The sequence below is a fragment of the Gymnoscopelus microlampas genome (genome assembly GCF_963454915.1).
Source record: "Gymnoscopelus microlampas genome assembly, chromosome: 15".
NCBI classification, from domain to species: domain Eukaryota; kingdom Metazoa; phylum Chordata; class Actinopteri; order Myctophiformes; family Myctophidae; genus Gymnoscopelus; species Gymnoscopelus microlampas.
The window spans coordinates 17,479,646-17,498,127 of record NC_139952.1 but is presented as its reverse complement, the minus strand read 5'-3'; the positions used below and the strand labels follow the sequence as shown (position 1 = coordinate 17,498,127).

The 18,482-nt window shown below is 40.4% G+C and overlaps 1 protein-coding gene across 2 annotated transcripts; it reads right to left on the bottom strand.

Moving 5' to 3' along the window:
• Positions 1-344: 344 nt before the first annotated feature.
• Positions 345-16,495, bottom strand: LOC311061565 (TBC1 domain family member 20). 2 transcript variants are annotated; one of them, XR_014602416.1, is made up of 11 exons: positions 16,262-16,495; positions 14,778-14,832; positions 13,050-13,180; positions 12,777-12,857; positions 11,780-11,966; positions 11,387-11,488; positions 10,819-10,960; positions 8,519-8,703; positions 5,878-5,978; positions 881-5,142; positions 345-790 (listed from the first exon to the last, which is right to left on the bottom strand). XR_014602416.1 is itself a non-coding variant. In XM_084080242.1 (10 exons), exons 1-10 carry the CDS (start codon positions 16,359-16,361, stop codon positions 4,961-4,963), a joined length of 1,266 nt encoding a protein of 421 aa, XP_083936368.1. In that variant the 5' UTR covers positions 16,362-16,495; the 3' UTR covers positions 345-4,960. The 2 variants fall into 2 exon arrangements, 1 of the variants encoding a protein (XP_083936368.1); XM_084080242.1 differs by having other exon boundaries at positions 345-5,142.
• Positions 16,496-18,482: the final 1,987 nt, after the last annotated feature.

The following is an 18,482-nucleotide window of genomic DNA, read 5'->3' as shown; positions in this document are numbered from 1 at the left end:
GGGGGGGGGGGGGGGGGGGGGGGGGGGGCAGAGTTTGGGTTTTCTTTTCTATCATGACAACCCTCAGACCAAAATGTACTCACAAGAGGAAACCCCTCCAAAAATTGGACAGCTAGCCAATCCCTAATTTGATGTGTGTGTGTGTGTGTGTGTGTGTGTGTGTGTGTGTGTGTGTGTGTGTGTGTGTGTGTGTGTGTGTGTGTGTGTGTGTGTGTGTGTGTGTGTGTGTGTGTGTGTGTGTGTGTGTGTTACTAGCAGTCCTTACGTTCAGGACACTGTACTGTTCGATACACTAAAAAAAATACAAAGACAATACAAAGACAAGCACAAGAGCCAAGTTCCTTCATCGTGAATTTATTACCACTCTGTAATAGACAATAGATTCATCTAGCCTACATCTTAAATACACAATTCAGTAAAACCATAGGATTTTTACAGCAAGTGTACTGTGCAAAAGAAAAAACTCATATGTTGAAAGATGTTTGTTCCAAATGTGTCATTACCATTGTCATCACAATGATGAGAAACATGCATTAAATGCCCATACAATCTTACAGGTACAAAATGAAAGGCCTTACATTAAAATTATTTTGGTATGAACAACACACCTGAGGTGATGTTTTCTACAAGGCAGCAAAGCAATTTGCAATACATTTTGACTCCAGCTAGAAACCTCCCTGGTCACCCTGGACTTAAACCCTGTTTTCAAAAGGCAAAGGAGGGGTGCCTTTAGACTCGGCCCGGTTTGTACATGGAACATATCGTCAGTGTCGCGCAGAAACCTCCCAATCTCCATATTTTTACTTTTTGTGATTTTTCGTAAACTCGAGGTTCGGGCCGCTACGCGGCCCTCACACCTACGTCGCACCACTGATCTGACTGATATGCCCATATATGGAGATCTCTGTATCTATCAGTCCTTGTCCTTTTTATGCCCATATATGGAGATCCCTGATGTCATCAGTATATGCCCATATATGGGCAGGCTGATATGCCTATATGTATATGGAGATCTCTGTATCTGTCAGGCCTTGTCCCTTTTATGCCCATATATGAAGTCCCTTTATGCCCATACATGGAGATCCCTGATGACATCAGTATATGCTCATATATGGGCATAGCCCTTTTTTGCCCATGTGGAGCTGACTGATTTGTTTTCTGATGCCATGACGACACATTGAGGTTAGACAACACACTCCATATTTGGGCGTAGCTGCATTGGGAAATCCTTATATGTTATGACTTGATCATACTACAGCGTCACACAAAAGCATCAAAAGTAGCAGATCCTACTTTTGCTACTTTTGAATTTGAGTTCTGAAAAGTTACAGTTTTGGAAGTAACAGAGACGATATGCTCCTTGTGAGCGCAAGGACTGGAGTTTGAATCATCCCCCCCATCATCTCTCCTCTCTCTCCGCCACTGGTTTCCTGTTTCTCTACACTGACCTATCTGAAATGTAGCATGAAAATGCCAAAAAGAAAGAAATCTGAAAAAAAGAAAGCCAGGAGAAAGGAGAAATTGTTTCATGAAATCCCAGTAACGTCAATTTAGTTTTTTCAATTATTCATACACAAGGACCGCAAAACAATGGTCAAATAATGATAAATAGCTAGTTTGCTAATTTTCTCTTGTTAAAAACCTCAAGAACTAATAAACCAATATTAGGCTATTTTGCACTTGTAGTGTCAGTGTGTATGTGTCTACTACATGGCATTAAAACGGCTACACAGTAGCACCTTAAATTGTATTTACCACCGTCATTCATATCTGTTCCCTGCATATTTAAGTTTTGGATGTACAACTTACAGTAAATCTTTGACCGAGAAGATTTGCAAGCACAAGATACAATGAAAAGGCATTCCTTATAAGAAATCAGATTTTTATAGCAAAACACGTGCAGGCAATCGGATACAAACATTTTAAACTAGTATTGGAGAATTAACAGCATATGGTTTTGTGCTAGGCCCATGCACCACATTCTCAGTGAGTAAGTGCATTTTTAAATGTACCAGGCTGTCATACTGACAGTAGAATTAATTATTTGTTTCTTTTACCATTTTCAGAGTTTCAATCACAATGTTACCCATAATATCATTTATTTGACATAAATAGTATAAATGATTATCTTTGACAATCAAATAAATAGCCAATCAGATTGTTGCCCATATATCCCAATAAACAAACAATACAATCTAAGCAAATATACACAACAGAGCAGTAAGCCTTAAAAAAGCTCCCTATGCAGGTTTCAAGTCATCTGACTTGGTCACTGACTTACTTGCTTTAGAGGCTAAAAGTACCTACAACTTTTCAGTGCCCAATACTGGCCTGTAATTATCTGCATCAAGCATAAGTCCACCTCTGCTTCATTCCTATTGTTTGTTGAAGCCCTTAAGTGACATTGATGAGTGCTGATTTTCAAAGTAGTAATTGTTTCAACTTAAGAAAAGGTTGGAGCTTTCCGCTAAGAAGAGGTGAAGTCCCTGGTTTTTGGTCATGAGTGCTGACAGAGATACCTTTCCATAGGAAATGTAGGACAAAACAGTGCCAGCGCTTCTTTTACAGCCTAATAAGCTGACTGACTGATTAACCCTCAGAATTCTTAGAAACCATACAACTACAGTAACCGACTAATTTAATAGTTGACTGACCAAATAGTTTGACTGGCTTTTCTTTTTTACTGGCATACAACACAATAACCAAATTCTTACATCTAAGTCAATACCCTTGACAATTCACATACTGTCCTAAGATGAGTTGTCCTGTTGGAGAATGAAGAGTATCCCACTTAATAAGTAATTCTGCATAAACAGTGCATGTGGCCACATGCAGTCTTTAGCATGAATTAGAAATTACAGAAATTGTACACGCTAACATAATGCAAATAGAGTGTAAATGCAATACAGCCTGCTCCGTCATTCTGATGACATAGGAAGGAGAAGAAGCCGTGAAGCCATGAAACCCATGTTGACAGCGGCTGTTGCTAGACGCCAATGGAAACTTATACATTTTTCATAATTTAAGTGTACACAAGGGTACACAGGGTAGACACATTGCCATAGGGAGAGGGGAGCACCACACCAGTTATTCGTAACTCATTGTGTAACTCGTTTGGGATACATCTACTGTATACTCCATTTTCAAAAGTGTTGTCTTATATATAAGGCACTTTTCCGCTGCATGCCAAAAGGTGACATGCAACACTGCAGAATAGTGATTGGTAAGAGATAATCGTCACTAGTGGTACTGCTGTACGTATTTGCATCAAGATGGCAAAACTTATAAATTAGCCGTTGTGACCCAACATTATCATCAAAATATAAAGTGTTTCCCCTTATTAAAGTAGAGAATTAGAGCTATAAAATGAGGTATTACCTGTTTAGATTGACCCATCACAGAAAAATATTTTTGTTGGACTGTGCAGGTGAAAATTATCGTTTCTAACAGTGTTAGTATTAGCTTTAACTTTAGCATTGTTTAGCACCCTCCTACACTGAGGGTTCACCGCCGATACGATGACCAGCTAACATTGATGGGGTCTGATCTGCAGTGGAAAATGAAGTAAAGCGAGCAGAGTCAAGTCAAGTTGAGCTGGTACCATGCATTAAGAATTTCCACTTTCCACATGACATTGAGGTTGCACACATACTAAGCTGCTGTGCCATACAGTATATTCTGTTTAAAATGACCTGTCTTCAGATATAATTCGTGACATATCAAAATTGTTAGACTATTCTATAAGGACATGTTTTCTAATGCCATCATAGAAAAGTCAGGGAAACGTATGCAAAATTGAGTGCACATAACTCTGTTGACGGTTGTTAAGGGAGGATGTCGTGCACCAACTGCTAAATATTTCAGAAAGTCCAGCGTTTCCCATACATGCATTCAGCAGTGGCAGGCTAGAAGACTGCCACCAGTGCCGCAGAAAACATGACAAATCTGATATCTGAAAATGCATTCCCTGCATAACTCAACCCAATGCAAAACATGTACTACATGGTTGGTTTGGTGGGTGTGTGTAATGTTTCAGTAGTGAAATAGGGACAATTGAACATATTCATACAGCTTTTTCATCATACTCTGGGAGTGGGGAAACCCCACCCCAACTGGGTGGGATGGCCAACGGATTGTTTTCTGAGTCAGAATGTACGAATGTGTAAGTGACTCAATTGATAAATTGTCCGAATCAAGTTATGCTTGTGGTCCACAGTCAACATATCTAGCCTTTATTTTCCTCTCTCTCTCATTCTTACATTGTTATCCTTTCTCCCCCCAACTGAAAGCTTTCAGCGGGAAAGCCCTGCTCCTGAATAATTTGTGTTCCGGTGTAATCGTGCTGGCTATGGGTACTGTAGGTACGTAGTGTTCTCAGACTAAACATGCGCACCTAAAAACAGTCGATAAAAGATGCACATACAAAAAAAACTAAAGTAGATAAAGAAAAACTAGTGCCTAGTCATGAACATAAAACACAAAATGCAAGTTAATTATGGTACCTGTATGATGGTGCATGTATGTCAGCACATGCAGGCACGCATGCAACCATAATCAGAACCATGTCGGTTACATTAACCTGAATGTGGAACGGATGTCTGTCAGACAGGCGTTTTCGAGGTCTGATGCACACATACACACACACACGTCCTGAGGCTGAGTAGTGGTCTCCATATGTTCGGTCTGGATAAGTGACAACAACCTGTTTGGCACTAAGTCAACTAACCTGCCCCCCCCCCTCTCCTTTCTTCTCACCAATGAGAGGAACTTCAAGCCTTTGTGTATGTAAATATTTATGTATCAGAGGAACAGGTGTGTGTGTGTGTGTGTGTGTGTGTGTGTGTGTGTGTGTGTGTGTGTGTGTGTGTGTGTGTGTGTGTGTGTGTGTGTGTGTGTGTGTGTGTGTGTGTGTGTGTGTGTGTGTGTGTTGTCTGTCATTCTGTTTACATCCAAGCTCCCATCAGAACAGTTGCAGCAGTGCCTCCGGTCCCCAGTCCATGGCGGTTTGAGCCACAGCGAACACGGCTGCCCCGAGGGTCGCCGACAACCCCCACACTGCCATCCTCACTATGCGGCTTCCCTGCCCCCACATGGGACCCACGTCCCTCGGTAAAGCTGGCTGCAGGCCTGGGCGTCTGGAGGCTAGGAACAGGAAGCAAGGAGCGAAGGAGGGGTCAACCAGTATAAACGATAAAAGACACATTATTACGATCTCATGGAGCAGCAAACATATAGTCTCTGTCAGGTGGAAACCTGGTGAAAACTGTTACTGTTCAGGATTCAAAAATAGCAAAAGTAGCAGATCTACATTACAAGCTCAAAACGTGTCGCTTTGCCTCGTGTCTCAAGCTTGCAGATCTGCTACTTTTGAGTGACGCTGTAGTATGATTAAGTAAAGGTGTTAATTTACCAAAAAAAGAAAATCGAATATGGAGATAAGACTTTTCTGCCCGACAACAGCGATATCTGACATCTGAATGCAGTGGAACTTGTGCTGCTGCCAGTATGAAAATTGAGGCTTATTGTAATAGTTAGAATAAACTTACATACAGTGCACCTTCATTTGTCTCCGTTATGCTACAGCCATATCTATGTTTTATTAAGGTTTTGGATAATTAGTGTAATTACTAATTCCAGAGTGAAAAAAATAATAATTTTCATCCAGACAGTCCGATGGCAGCACCTTCCGAAACAAGGGATCCTCAAAATATAAACACCACTGTTGGCACAGTTGATCAGAAATGTGACATTGAATATTCTCGGCTATGAGGGTGACACTTTTAAAATACGATTTTATGTATATAAATTGGGCAACTACACACTTCAAAACAACATTGAATGGCATCGCTTTAACAAAGACTCCAGTTGTGATATTACCATTCCTGGTGCTTTGGGCCTCCCTTTGCCGTCGGAGAACAGAGTCTGGTCTCTGATGGAGAGTGGAGAGCTGGAACGACTGGAAGGTGCTGATGGATAGACTGGAGAGAGCAAGGTAAAATAGTTAACTAGAAATAACGAAAACTAAAATTAACAACATTTTAGTTTATAAATGAGGCTTTACAAAAAAAACATAACTGACTTCAACTGTATACAATCTAGAGAAAATGTCCTTAGTTTTACCAAAACAATTTAAAAGTAAAGCTGATCTACAAGCTCATGACGTGTCACAATGAGATGGATCGCCTATTGTAGCTATTTTTCTGAACTTTTTTATCTTACCCACAACAAATTCCCCATATATATAAAAAAAATAACTACCACTAAAACTAATTTAAAGAAATTAATTAAACTAAACTTGGAAAACACACTTTAAAAACTAATTAAAACTAACTGAAATTACCTATATTAACTATAATAACCTTATACCGCTTGGCTGAACACAAATATGCTACTCGCACTAACAACACTAACTACCCCATAGTCAGACACTTCAGCCAATGTCCCAACAGCAATGACACTCAAGATTACAGGTATAGAACACATCAAGTCCTTCACAAGAGGTGGTGAACGCCTCAGGAAATTGAACCAGAGGGAAACTTTCTGGATTCATTCCCTTGATGCACTCAACCCTCCAATGAGGACATTGATTATTTTCTAGTAGATTTTATTTGGTTATTACTCTGTTTATTTGTTATTATTGGTTGTAATACATTGTCTTTTTATATTTGGGTAATACATATATTTGTTGTTTTTGATGTTTAGATTATAGTAGCTTTCATGCCTAATAGTTCTTCTCCTCTGGGCTGTCACACACCGTGCATGCCTGTGTAATTACCTGATAGGTAGTATGTGTTCCAGTACCATTTAATTAGTTTGTCTGTCTGTACGTTTCATTTTCAAGACCTCCCGAGTTCGAAACATGTTGGAAGTTGTCTTTTAAATAAAGGCTGTTCCTCCTTTTTACTCCTGAGTGCCCGGATCATCTGTTGTTTTTTCACATGTTTGATCCCGTTTGATCCGTGATCACCATTGACACTTAACTATTGTTATCTTTTTATATATCTCCTGTGAGCACCTGGTTGTTCTACATTTTCTCACTATAATGACCTTGTTGGGAGATGCAAATATAGGGGTCAAAGTGGCTAAACAGATTTTGATGCTCTATTAACTAATTTAGCTGGGGACCCCCTGGAGCCCCCTCAAGGATCCCTGCGGGTCCCCGGACCCCACTTTGAGAACCACTGGTATAGGCAGACGGAGACAGTGAGACTGAAGAGGAGAGGGAGAGTGATAGTGCCTGGTGGAGGGTGGAGAGCTAGAAGGGGCGCTAACAGCGAGTTAACAGACATTTGAGAGGAGAGAGAGAGAGAGAGAGAGAGAGTGAACTGCTGACTCAGCAGTTCCTTTGTACAGGAAGTATAGAGTGATGCATTATGGGACGCTGGCATTCGTTTGTCAGTCAAGGCCTCCTGTCAGTGATGTCACATCCTGCCCTGAGCAATGACTTTGAAGTGCACAGAAGGAAGGACACTGAGCGAGACAGAACAATAAGACTGAAAAATGTAGATATACTGTAGATGTTGATAAAGAGATGGTTTCCCACAAGAACAGAAAACCTGTTTAGATCATGTGTGTATATGTACTATGTATATGTACTGTGTGTGTGTGTGTGTGTGTGTGTGTGTGTGTGTGTGTGTGTGTGTGTGTGTGTGTGTGTGTGTGTGTGTGTGTGTGTGTGTGTGTGTGTGTGTGTGTGTGTGTGTGTGTGTGTGTGTGTTAGAGAAGCAGAGAGAGAGAATGTGTGAGTATATATCTGGTTTTATAGATTCTACAGCAGCCCCCCATGGTCAGTAGGGAAATTACGTTAAACTAGAATTATATAGAGTTATATTGTAATGTAATAAGTTACAATATTACTGTCAGTGTAGAGTCATGTATTACTTATTAGATTTTGCATTACTTGTCACTGATTGTGTGTATGTCCTGACGAAGGTTTGAGGACCGAAACGTTAAAAATAAATATTTTCTTGCAAGTTCAACACAGCATGCTGGTGTCCCTTTAGTTGCGTTACTTTCACTAAAATAGCCGCAAAAGAATGACTAGGCATTCTAAAAAGGAAGTAGATAAGGGCAGTGAGTGTTGCCTGCAGCACGCAAGCACGATCTTAAACAGATAACAGAATGTCTCTCTCCGTCTCTCATCAGCTGCAAAATTGTTGATATATCCCTGCAATTTTTAATTCACAACAATTAAATGACACAACAGTAAATGTTTTTGTTTTTTTTATTGTTGGGAAGGGTCCTTCCCAACAATATGGAAGGTAGAGATCCTTAGGCTGCTGGCAGCGTGCACAAGAAATATGACGTTGATCTGCCTAGTCGTTTGCAAGATTAGCTGTTCACAGGGGTGAATGCAATAATCTCTGCCTGCCTAGTGGAGATAATAAAGTGTGTAATAACATTTTAATGTTCTAAATCATGTTAAATCATAATTCCCAGTCAAGTCTAGCATCATTAAAGCAAGTGCCCTGTTAGTTGACAAGTTAAGCAGTTCATAAGTGTTGATCCACACACCCACCTCTTGCGAGACTGCAGCGCTGCCTGCCTGGCGAGTAAGGAGGGAGGGTATTGGTCAAACAGGGCCTGCGATCGACCAATCAGGAGTTCGTATGGGAGATCCTGAGGGATGCGAGAGAGAAGATGGTGGACCATGGCCATGTCACACTCTGTCTGTTTCACCTCTTTTTCCCTGTACAGGACGATCTGTGTTGAGGAGAGGAGCCAAGGAAAGGAGAGGGCAGGAAAGGAGGAGTGGAGAGGAAGATTTTATAGAAGTGAAGGAAAGTTAGAAATATATATATTAGGCCTACCCCCACGATGTGTGTTGTAATGAAGCATGGAGTAAATATGAAGTAGATTCTACTGCCTCTTGTGTTCAGTTTCACCAGTGACAGCTAAGCAGCCCCAACAACAGGCAGATGAAGAGTTAACCCTCACGCTGTGTGAAGTGCCAACCTTGAAGGAGACATGAACTACATTCTTCTCCTTTGGTGTTTCACACACTTCAAACAGAACTCTGCCTCTGCCCAGCCCCTCAACGCAAGCACACACACACACACACACACACACACACACACATCAGTTGCGTGCACATAATTGGACACACATACACACACACACACACACACACAACAAAGGGATGCGTAAACACATGCACGCACATACACACGCGCACACACACTTAAGTCTCCAGCTGTGAAATTGCCAACACAGTCTGTGTCAGAGAGGCGAGGAGAAGGAGACCAATCCAGGATAGGAAAGAGAAATAAAAACCCAAAGCGCCTTTAATTCCTTTCTCTGCTTTCCTCTAGCGCTAACCTCGCCCCTCTCTCTTTATGTCCTTCTCTTTACTTTCACTGACCTTCCCTTTCTCCATTCTTTCCCTATCCCCCTTTTTCCCGCTCTTCATTAGAACGGATCTAATTAACCCTGTGACCTCACAATGCTCTGCCTTACTGTGTGTGTGTGTGTGTGTGTGTGTGTGTGTGTGTGTGTGTGTGTGTGTGTGTGTGTGTGTGTGTGTGTGTGTGTGTGTGTGTGTGTGTGTGTGTGTGTGTGTGTGTGTGTGTGTGTGTGTGTGTGTGTGTGTGTGAGAAAGAGAGAGAGCATGTATTGTGCATACTGTACAAACTGTATACATATGTATGCCTATGTTTGTCCCCCAAGGGCTTTAGCAAAGAGCTCATGTGTGTGTGTGTGTGTGTGTGTGTGTGTACATACATACATACATACATATACAGTACATAAATCCTCGATTACTGACAAAACAAAACATCTCTTGCAGCCTGTTTCTTTTGTATGGCCAAATACTTAACGTATTTTAAGTGAGCCCCACAGTCATACAACAAAGGCCAATGCCTCTCCTTGTTTCCCTACCCTCCCCCCCCCTTCTCTCTTTCAATTAGTTGTTGTTATCCAGACTGACTTAAAAAGTACAAGATCAGAGCAAGCAGCATGAACCCTAGTCAACAAATGATAGGGTAAATGATCAAGTAAATAGAGTGCTACAGAGTAACACTTTGCAGCACCTGTAGCTTAGCAGGTAAATCTATAACATAGCATGTCTAAATAACATATTTGGCATCTGTAGACAAGCAGACAACATACAGTATCTATCTAATAACATGTGTTCAATTAACCAACATAGGTTAGCACTTTCTTTCCTCTCTCACAGAATAAAAACTAAATGTGTTATTCTGTTACTGAGACAACTGGATTTTGTGTCAGTTGATTAAACACTTTAACATGGCATCCTTATTTATGGCATGTCATTTAAAAAAAATACATTTTAGAGTAGCCAATTATTTTTTTACCCCTTTTTCTCCCCAATTTAGTCGTTGTGCCAATTGATTCCTCCCAGTGAGGAGCCCCCACCAGGAGGACGCAGAGCCTTCGTCCTATTCCTCCGGCCCAACACTCCCCGCTGACAGGTGCCGTAGGAGTACGTGCAATGACCATTATCACCCTCCCCGTCCGGCTTCCCTCCCCCGAACACGGGCCAATTGTGTTCGTGTAGACGCTCGACATAGCCGGATGCACCACGGTGGATTCGAACCCACTATGACATGTCATTTTAAGTGTAATTTTCTTTTGTTTAAATCAACATTTAAAAAAGAATCAGAAATTTAAAAAAAAAAAGCTAAAACAGCAGTTCTTCAAGCTCACAACATGTTGCAACGTAAAGCGTTGTGAGCTTGTATACAGTAGGTTATTTTCACAATAGGGCTTAACTTGGGCCTGTGAGACCAGATAGAAGTCACAGAGACCCTGACTGCATCTGACCTGTGATGCGCACACACAGACACACACAAGTCTTACCGTTGCGGCGAGGTAGATGGGCATGAGGGGATGTGAAGCTAGGAAGAAGTCGTAGAGTCTCAGAGTGTGTCTGAACTCTGATAAAACGTGGCCGTACCATGTGATCAGCCAGGACAGGGCGAAGATAGTTCCCACCTCCGCTCTAAAATGAAGTTATACATAGAATTAACTTCGGCTCCTAATTCATCATCACTACAACCAACAGCTCAGTTATCAATAGGCATTAAGGTAACGTGTACACATATACAATTATTGTCTTTGTGGGAACTGGGAAGCAATTATTGCCCATCCTAACAATAACCTTAACCACACCTAACCCTAAAATGAATCACTATCCGTAAAACAAACCCCCAAATAACCAAAATCTTTTCCCAATTGTAATCCTAACTCCAAATCTTTCTTATCCATAAAAATGAAATCCTCATGGGGAGCAGAAAAATTACTTTTATGCTCTCAGAGATAATAAAATTAAACACAGACTCACACAAATAAAAGAACTTTGATGCCATCTAGTGGTCAGCAATAACAACTTTTCACATAACGGTTCATTTGTCCGTCATGCATGTACCTGACCATGAAGTCGTGCAGTTCTGTGTCCACCTGTTCCAGTATAGGCATCAGGTAGTTTAGAATATGTTTAGTACTGTCCATAGTAGGATCCATGAAATCTCTAGAGAGGCATTGAGAAAAAAGGCAGTCAGCGTGAGAGACTAACATGTGATATGTCACTCACTTTGAGACTAAAACAGGTTTTTGTCACTTGCTGAAAATAGCAGATCTACAAGCTCACAACGCATCGCACCACAACGTGTTGTGGGCTTGTAGATCAGCAACACCTGCACATCGCACGCAACACGAGATTGAACACAAGAAGAGATACGATTACGTTTTGTTTGGTTTGAAATGTCTACAACAAAGCGGCATGGACATAATATGCACAGAGAACAATACTCCACCAAACCTGAGGTGGTGATTGGACAGTGTGTGCAACATGGCGACCGCTGGCCTGACCCCAACCACCAATAGAAGCGTAACGGCTACATCGTGGTAGCCTTGGTAGTAGTGGAGCTGAGGGTTGTTTTTTAAAATCTCCAGCATGAAGTCAATGAGCTGCTCCTGAAGCACTGCCCTCTCTGATGCTGGCATACCTTAGGTAGGACAGAGAGACACATACAGAGCTTTAAGTAAGGAATAAAAATAACTGTTTCAGATGCACTGGTGCTAACTGTACCTCCATGGTCAGAGAAATAGAACATATATCTGATCAAGTATCATTTGCTCTGTCAGTTCTGGATATTCAGATTAGTAAATAATCAGTAATAATGTGAATACTGTATATTTTTACACCCTAGCAGACGTCTGCATTTTAAGGTCTGAACACAACAAGGTGTTGTCGGGCAACCAGCCAGGCATTAGCTGGACCCGATCACCCGATTCAGTATGTTGAATCTGTGTCTGGTTCGCACATATCTATGACATCTCAGAGAAGTTTCGACAGCAAGCAGAGAAAGATAAAGAGAGTGAGTGAGTGAGTGAGTGAGTGAGTGAGTGAGTGAGTGAGTGAGTGACTTGCACTCTTCAAACACACTCATTTATGGCAAAGGAATATAACGATTGACACTTGTAATTGTGCCGCATAATGGCGTAGGTTGAATGTGACACACCAGAAACAAAAACCTACAGACTGGTCTACTGCCAGTGGGGAAAGAGTCAATTGCCTTTTTTGCACGTTTTCTCACATTTAAAACATTTGTATATACTTTTGATGTAATTTAAAAGGGGTATAACGTTACTCATTATGGTAAGGAGTCAGTTATTTACTCTCATGCAGGCACAGAACAGTGCCATCAGCTAACCGTCAGCTGTAGTCTGAGCAGTGTTTGGAGCAACTTTTACCATTCACACGTGTTAGACAGCTTGTTCTGTTCAGGCACAGCCTTTGTTTGTTTCTTTGTTACCTTTGGGGAACCTCTTTGTTGACCTCCTGACATCCAGGAGAACCTGGTTGTAGTCCTTGTGGTTCTCCCGCACATCTCGAGCTATGGCAAATACATATTTAAATCATTTATTTGATTGATTTCTTTGTTCTTATTAATGATGTAATTATTTTATATTATATACATTATATTTCAAATGGCACTAGACAATACATAAAAAAACATACCAGTAACAACAACATACTGTAAGCATATATTACTATCCTGTTTTATACGGTAGCTTATATTACTAACCTGGTTTATATGGTAGATCATATACATTGATGTTGAGTAGTTTGGGCCACACTCTCCGCCTCAGGTCATCAGCAAGCAATCCTCCCTCACTGGATGCTGCTCTTCTGAGGGCCTCTATGTCCACTGGATCACTAAAAATGAAAATCATCAGTGTGTCACTCTTCAAAGTGTCTTTTGTGTTCAATTAACCCATTTAGACCTGGAACACCTACCTTTCAATCCGGGGAAAAAAATAAAATAATATATATATATATATATATCAACATAAAATCTGAAGTTTTTCAGAAACTCAGGGTTTAGAAGGCATTTTTAGAATCGGCCTCAGGTCTAAATTGGTTTCTTTTTGGTTCCATTGGTACACTCTTCAGAGTTAAGTTAAAGGAGGAGTTCACCCAAAACATGACTTATTTTCTATCAATTGCACACCCTATGAAGCCTCGAATCCATGGATTCTTTTTTGTTTTTGTCGCATTCCTAAGCTAATAATTTGATTCCCATCTCCTACCGGCTAATGTATCCGGTAGGAGACACAAAGTAGATTATTTGTGTCTCCTACCGGAAATACACACAGTCATCAAATTCATGGGGTGTGTAATTAATAGAAAATAAGTAACTCCTCCTTTAAGACTAGGTTTTTTTTGTATTACTGTGCACCCATACAGAAGTTAAAACATTGTAAGACTTGGCTATTGCAGAGGCGTCTGCACAGAATTTCAATTTGGACTGCTTCCTGAAGATTGTACCCTGAGACAATGTTGGAGGAGACTGTGAGATAACTCTTGTCCTATAACAATGCACAGTAGTGAAAAAAGCCGTTTCTGCATTTGCACCAAAAAACAGCTAGTTAATATTCCTGTTAGCATCAGTGGGAGTGTGATGCTAGACAGTAGACACACTAGCTCATTATACCACACCAATTATTTTTAATGAGGGACGAGTTCTAGATGGGGGTAAGCTGTATTACAGTATATCTAAAGCTGAGCTTATACTACACGAGTTTCAAACATGTTTGATATTATTGTGGCTGCCTTCGAATAGTCTTTGAACAGATCAGGAGGTTTAAGATGGATCTGTAAACCCCTCACATTACCAGATAATCTGGGCCAAACATCTGTACAGACTAGATTTCTCCTCAGAATGTCAGGGGAGTGAACCTGGGATAAATCTGGATGAAACTTCTGTAGTGAAAGCCCAGCATAAGTATAGCTATAGAAAATATGTCCTCAAAATATACAGTAGAAAAAGTACTGTACTCTGTAGAGGAAGCAATAGATTAAAGTGTCTCAGGAGGGAGAGTCTGGGAACAGGAAGGGTCCTGGTTCAATTCCCGACTGGCTTCTTCTCCCTCCTGGCTTTGTGCTGAAGTGTCCTTGAGCAAGAGCTACTCCTAATAAGCAGGTTGGTGTCTGGCATGGTTGCCTCTGCCACCAGTGTGTGAATGGGTTAATGTAATGTAAATAATGTCACTTTGGGTAAAGTGATGGACAAATATATGGACACCATTTACCATTAACACTTAAGTTACAGCATACTGTGTATGCATTCATACACAGACTATTTGCCATAGTTATATATAACCATGGAAATGATAATATTGATAACAATATTACTATAATATTGAAATTATAATACCATTAGTGTAAATATTATACCTACATAATAATACAGGTATAGCATACACTATACAGTAACTATGTTTTTGTCCACAATATGAACATTGATGCCAACCTGTTTAAAGCCTGGTGGATCTCAACCAACTTTTGGGTCTTCCAAGACTCATTTTCTGTGGAGGAAGGAGAGCAGAAGGGGGTGTAAAGACAGAGAGAATGATATATGGAGGAGCGCAGGTGAACAAAGAAAAAATGGAAATGGGAGAGTGAGAGGGACAGCAGGAGAGATCACACATAAGTTATAAATAGAAACTGTTAATCATCTGAACTGAGCAAGCACACACATGTAGACGTAGACCAGTAAGTCATCACACACACACACACACACACACACACACACACACACACACACACACACACACACACACACACACACACACACACACACACACACACACACATATTAGCTATGTCTTCCATGGTAGTAGCAACATTACATCAATTCAGTGTTAGTATCCAAAATCAGGCCCAATAATTAGTAAAGTATAGGGTTGCACCATAAATCTGAAGAATTTGTGTGAATATCAATACTGACTGCCTGGAATTTCATAATTGCGAACTTCCTGGCTAACAAATCAATTACATACATGATGTGACAGTAAAACATTGTCCAGCTGCACTCCTATGAAACCATATTGTGCACTACATTTGCAAATGTAGGTCGGAATGAATAAAACAATTAAATATTAAAACAGCTTAATAAGAATCCATTGACTATGGTCACTGGATTCAAGTCACTGCCTGGATTCTGGAACCATATGGTCACTGGAACCAAATGGATGGGGCCATGGTTATTTGGGTTCCATGTTGTACACTCATGGAGTTAAATGAACACTGAGGATTTGTGTGTGTAGGCCTGGCAGTAGCAGATAACTGAAATTGCATGGAACTTTTCCCAGAGGTTGAAAAAGTTCCAGATAACTTCAGTTATTATCTGCCAGTTCAAATTGCAACTTCCAAGTTGGCCGACATTTCGCCACGCAAGCACTTGAACTTGAACCTTATACTATAGTGTATTACTACTAGTGTGTAGCCTATATTATGAAGACAAGAGAGAGCATGTCTAGACTTAGAGGAAGTTTGACAAAATATTTTTTTTTATTTTCCAAATATGACGTTTGTTGACTCAGTTCTGTTGTAATGTTAAGATGATCAACACATCTTTATTGTTATTTCGCCAAACAAATCATAGCAAGATAAAGACGTTTCTGCACATCTTATAAGTGCTTACAATTTAAGCAGTGTGATTGCGAATAAAGAAACCGTGCACAATGATTTAGTTTGTGTTGTATTGTAGACAGTGGTCTAAAGTAATTAAGTAAATGTACTCAAGTACTATACTTAAGTACAGTTTTGAGGATCTGCTTGTAGATCTGCTATTTTCAAAAGATTTTACATTTTGAATTCCAGACTTTTACTTGTAACAGAGTATTTCTAGTATTCTCGATACTTTTACTTAAGTAAAACATTTGAGTACTTTTTCCACCACTGACTACAGCTGGATCTGTGTCATTTTAACTGCTGTTAGACTTGTTGTCTTACCTCTTGTGACAGGAGGTCCGTCATTGCCATTCTCCTTAACGCTACGGTCGCTACCTCCTCCTGCGTTTGTCTTTATTTTATGTCTCCTCGACTTTTTCATCACCAACAAACAGCCCGTATCAACCACAGTGTTGACGCTGTCGTGCCATAGAAAGAGGCACCGTTTCTAAACGGATTGGAACAACGATACAACAAGGTTTCAAATAGTTACAGACACACGAAGAACCGCAAAGAACAGCTGGGACTTTGACAAGCGCAATCTAGCATGAACTGAAGGCAGGTCTGCTACTGCTCTCTGATTGGTTTAGAAATTTGAGGTTCACCAAACCCACGCATGCTATTGGTTCTGCTCGATGTGTGGATCAATCTACCTTGTTTGAAGTTCTGTTTCGGGGGTGAATCGTGTTTGTGCGTGTAAAGTATGGTTTCTATTTAATGCTCAGTGGTCAGATCCGGTCTTGGGCCCGCCTACTGTATCCGTTCATTTCCAGCTCTGTTTTCCACACTCAAATTCACGCACTCGTCTCAAACTATTTCCGTATCTGCTCTAGACCGGATCTGTAAACAAAAGTGAGTTGAGCGGTTGATCCCACTCTACACTACAGGACAGCACGAGCAGTGTAGCAGTTAATCCACTAGGTTGCAGTGTTCTATACCTACAGACAGCGGTTCATAACCAAACGCAAGGTCCACTTACCGTAGCTAATCTTTCGAAAAACTACAAGTCCCACAATCCACAAGCCGTAACGGTAACACAGTAGAGTGGTCTGTGAGGGCGCAACGCAGTCGGCGTCAACGTGTCAACTGACAAATGTGCACTATCTGCTCTGTTAAAAAAATGTAAAATGCAGTATAAATATTGTAAAAACAGTTTAAACATTTCAGGCAGTTGTTTCAGTGTTTGAAAACTTTCAAATAGTTTAAAAAACGTTTTTTGTTTTATTTAAAAGGTTGTGGATCAACATTTCACTGTGACAGTGTTCTAAAAAGTGTATTTGGTTTTAATAAAAACCTTTCGTTTTTTCTATTTCACTCACTTCTGTAAACCTGTGATGTGACAATAAAGCTGATTCTGATTTCCATGATCTGCTAACAGCACTGACTGGTGAGATAATATTGACTACTCTTTACTTATTTGTGAGGTTTATTTAAAGGACGACTTCACCCATTTTCAACCTATCTTCATATGGTCCTCAGCTCTTCACTAATGCTCATGATAGAATGATTTTTCTTTTTTCAAACAAGATTGCATTTTTTTTACTTAGATTTTTATTAACGTGAGAACAATAGCTTCTATTATAGCATGCTAACTTTCCAGGAATAGAAATCCTGCCATTTCTATTAGCTTGGATTCCCAATCGATGATGTCACTGGTAGGCGGGTTTCTGAACTGTCCACAGCCCTCCTCTGAGACACAGGGTGAGTAGATTAAAATGGTACCATATTATTATGAACATATTATAAGTGAGGACCAATTATGAGATCAATAATGTGATTGTGTATCACACTTCAGCTCCCTGAGAATTAGGGCTGGATTCATTTGGAATAAAAGAAGTGGCCCTCAAACATGCTGATGATAGATCGGCTCCTATGGCTAGTGTAAAGAATTGTGTACAGTATTATGTCAGGATGAAGTACAAAATATAAATAGATGAGACAAACGCAAACGGTTAATTACAATGGTGCAAATCTCTGCCAGCCTGCCCTATAATGTATGCTGTGAAATTTCTATGAAAGAGTAGCTCAGCATGTGATTACCAGCTGTACATCATCTTTTAGTATGACAGCCAGAGTTTCTTAATCCAAACCTACAGCATATCAACGTTTCCAGTTGTGGACCATGCATGTGAACTCAATCCTACACTGTTAAATTTCAAATTACATTATAAGTGAGAATGTATTATTTACTATTCTTTCTGTGTGTGTATTGGCCGGTATGCAGCTCTCTGTGTGGGCACTTGCTAGGCTAGCCCCTCACTTGGTTGCAACTTGAGGTTCAAGCCCACTGCTGATGGCATAGTAGAAACATAAAGATGCAACGTACTCTCTGCCGATTGGGTTGAGAATGAACGACAGGTTATGGCACCGATCTTATGAACCTAATGGTTCAATATACAAATTAGCCACTTGCATTTTGTTTAACAGCGTGGTGGGTGGATGTGAGGCCTGTGATATTTGCAAGTTTGAATATTCATATAACCATAATTTGTAAATGAGGGTG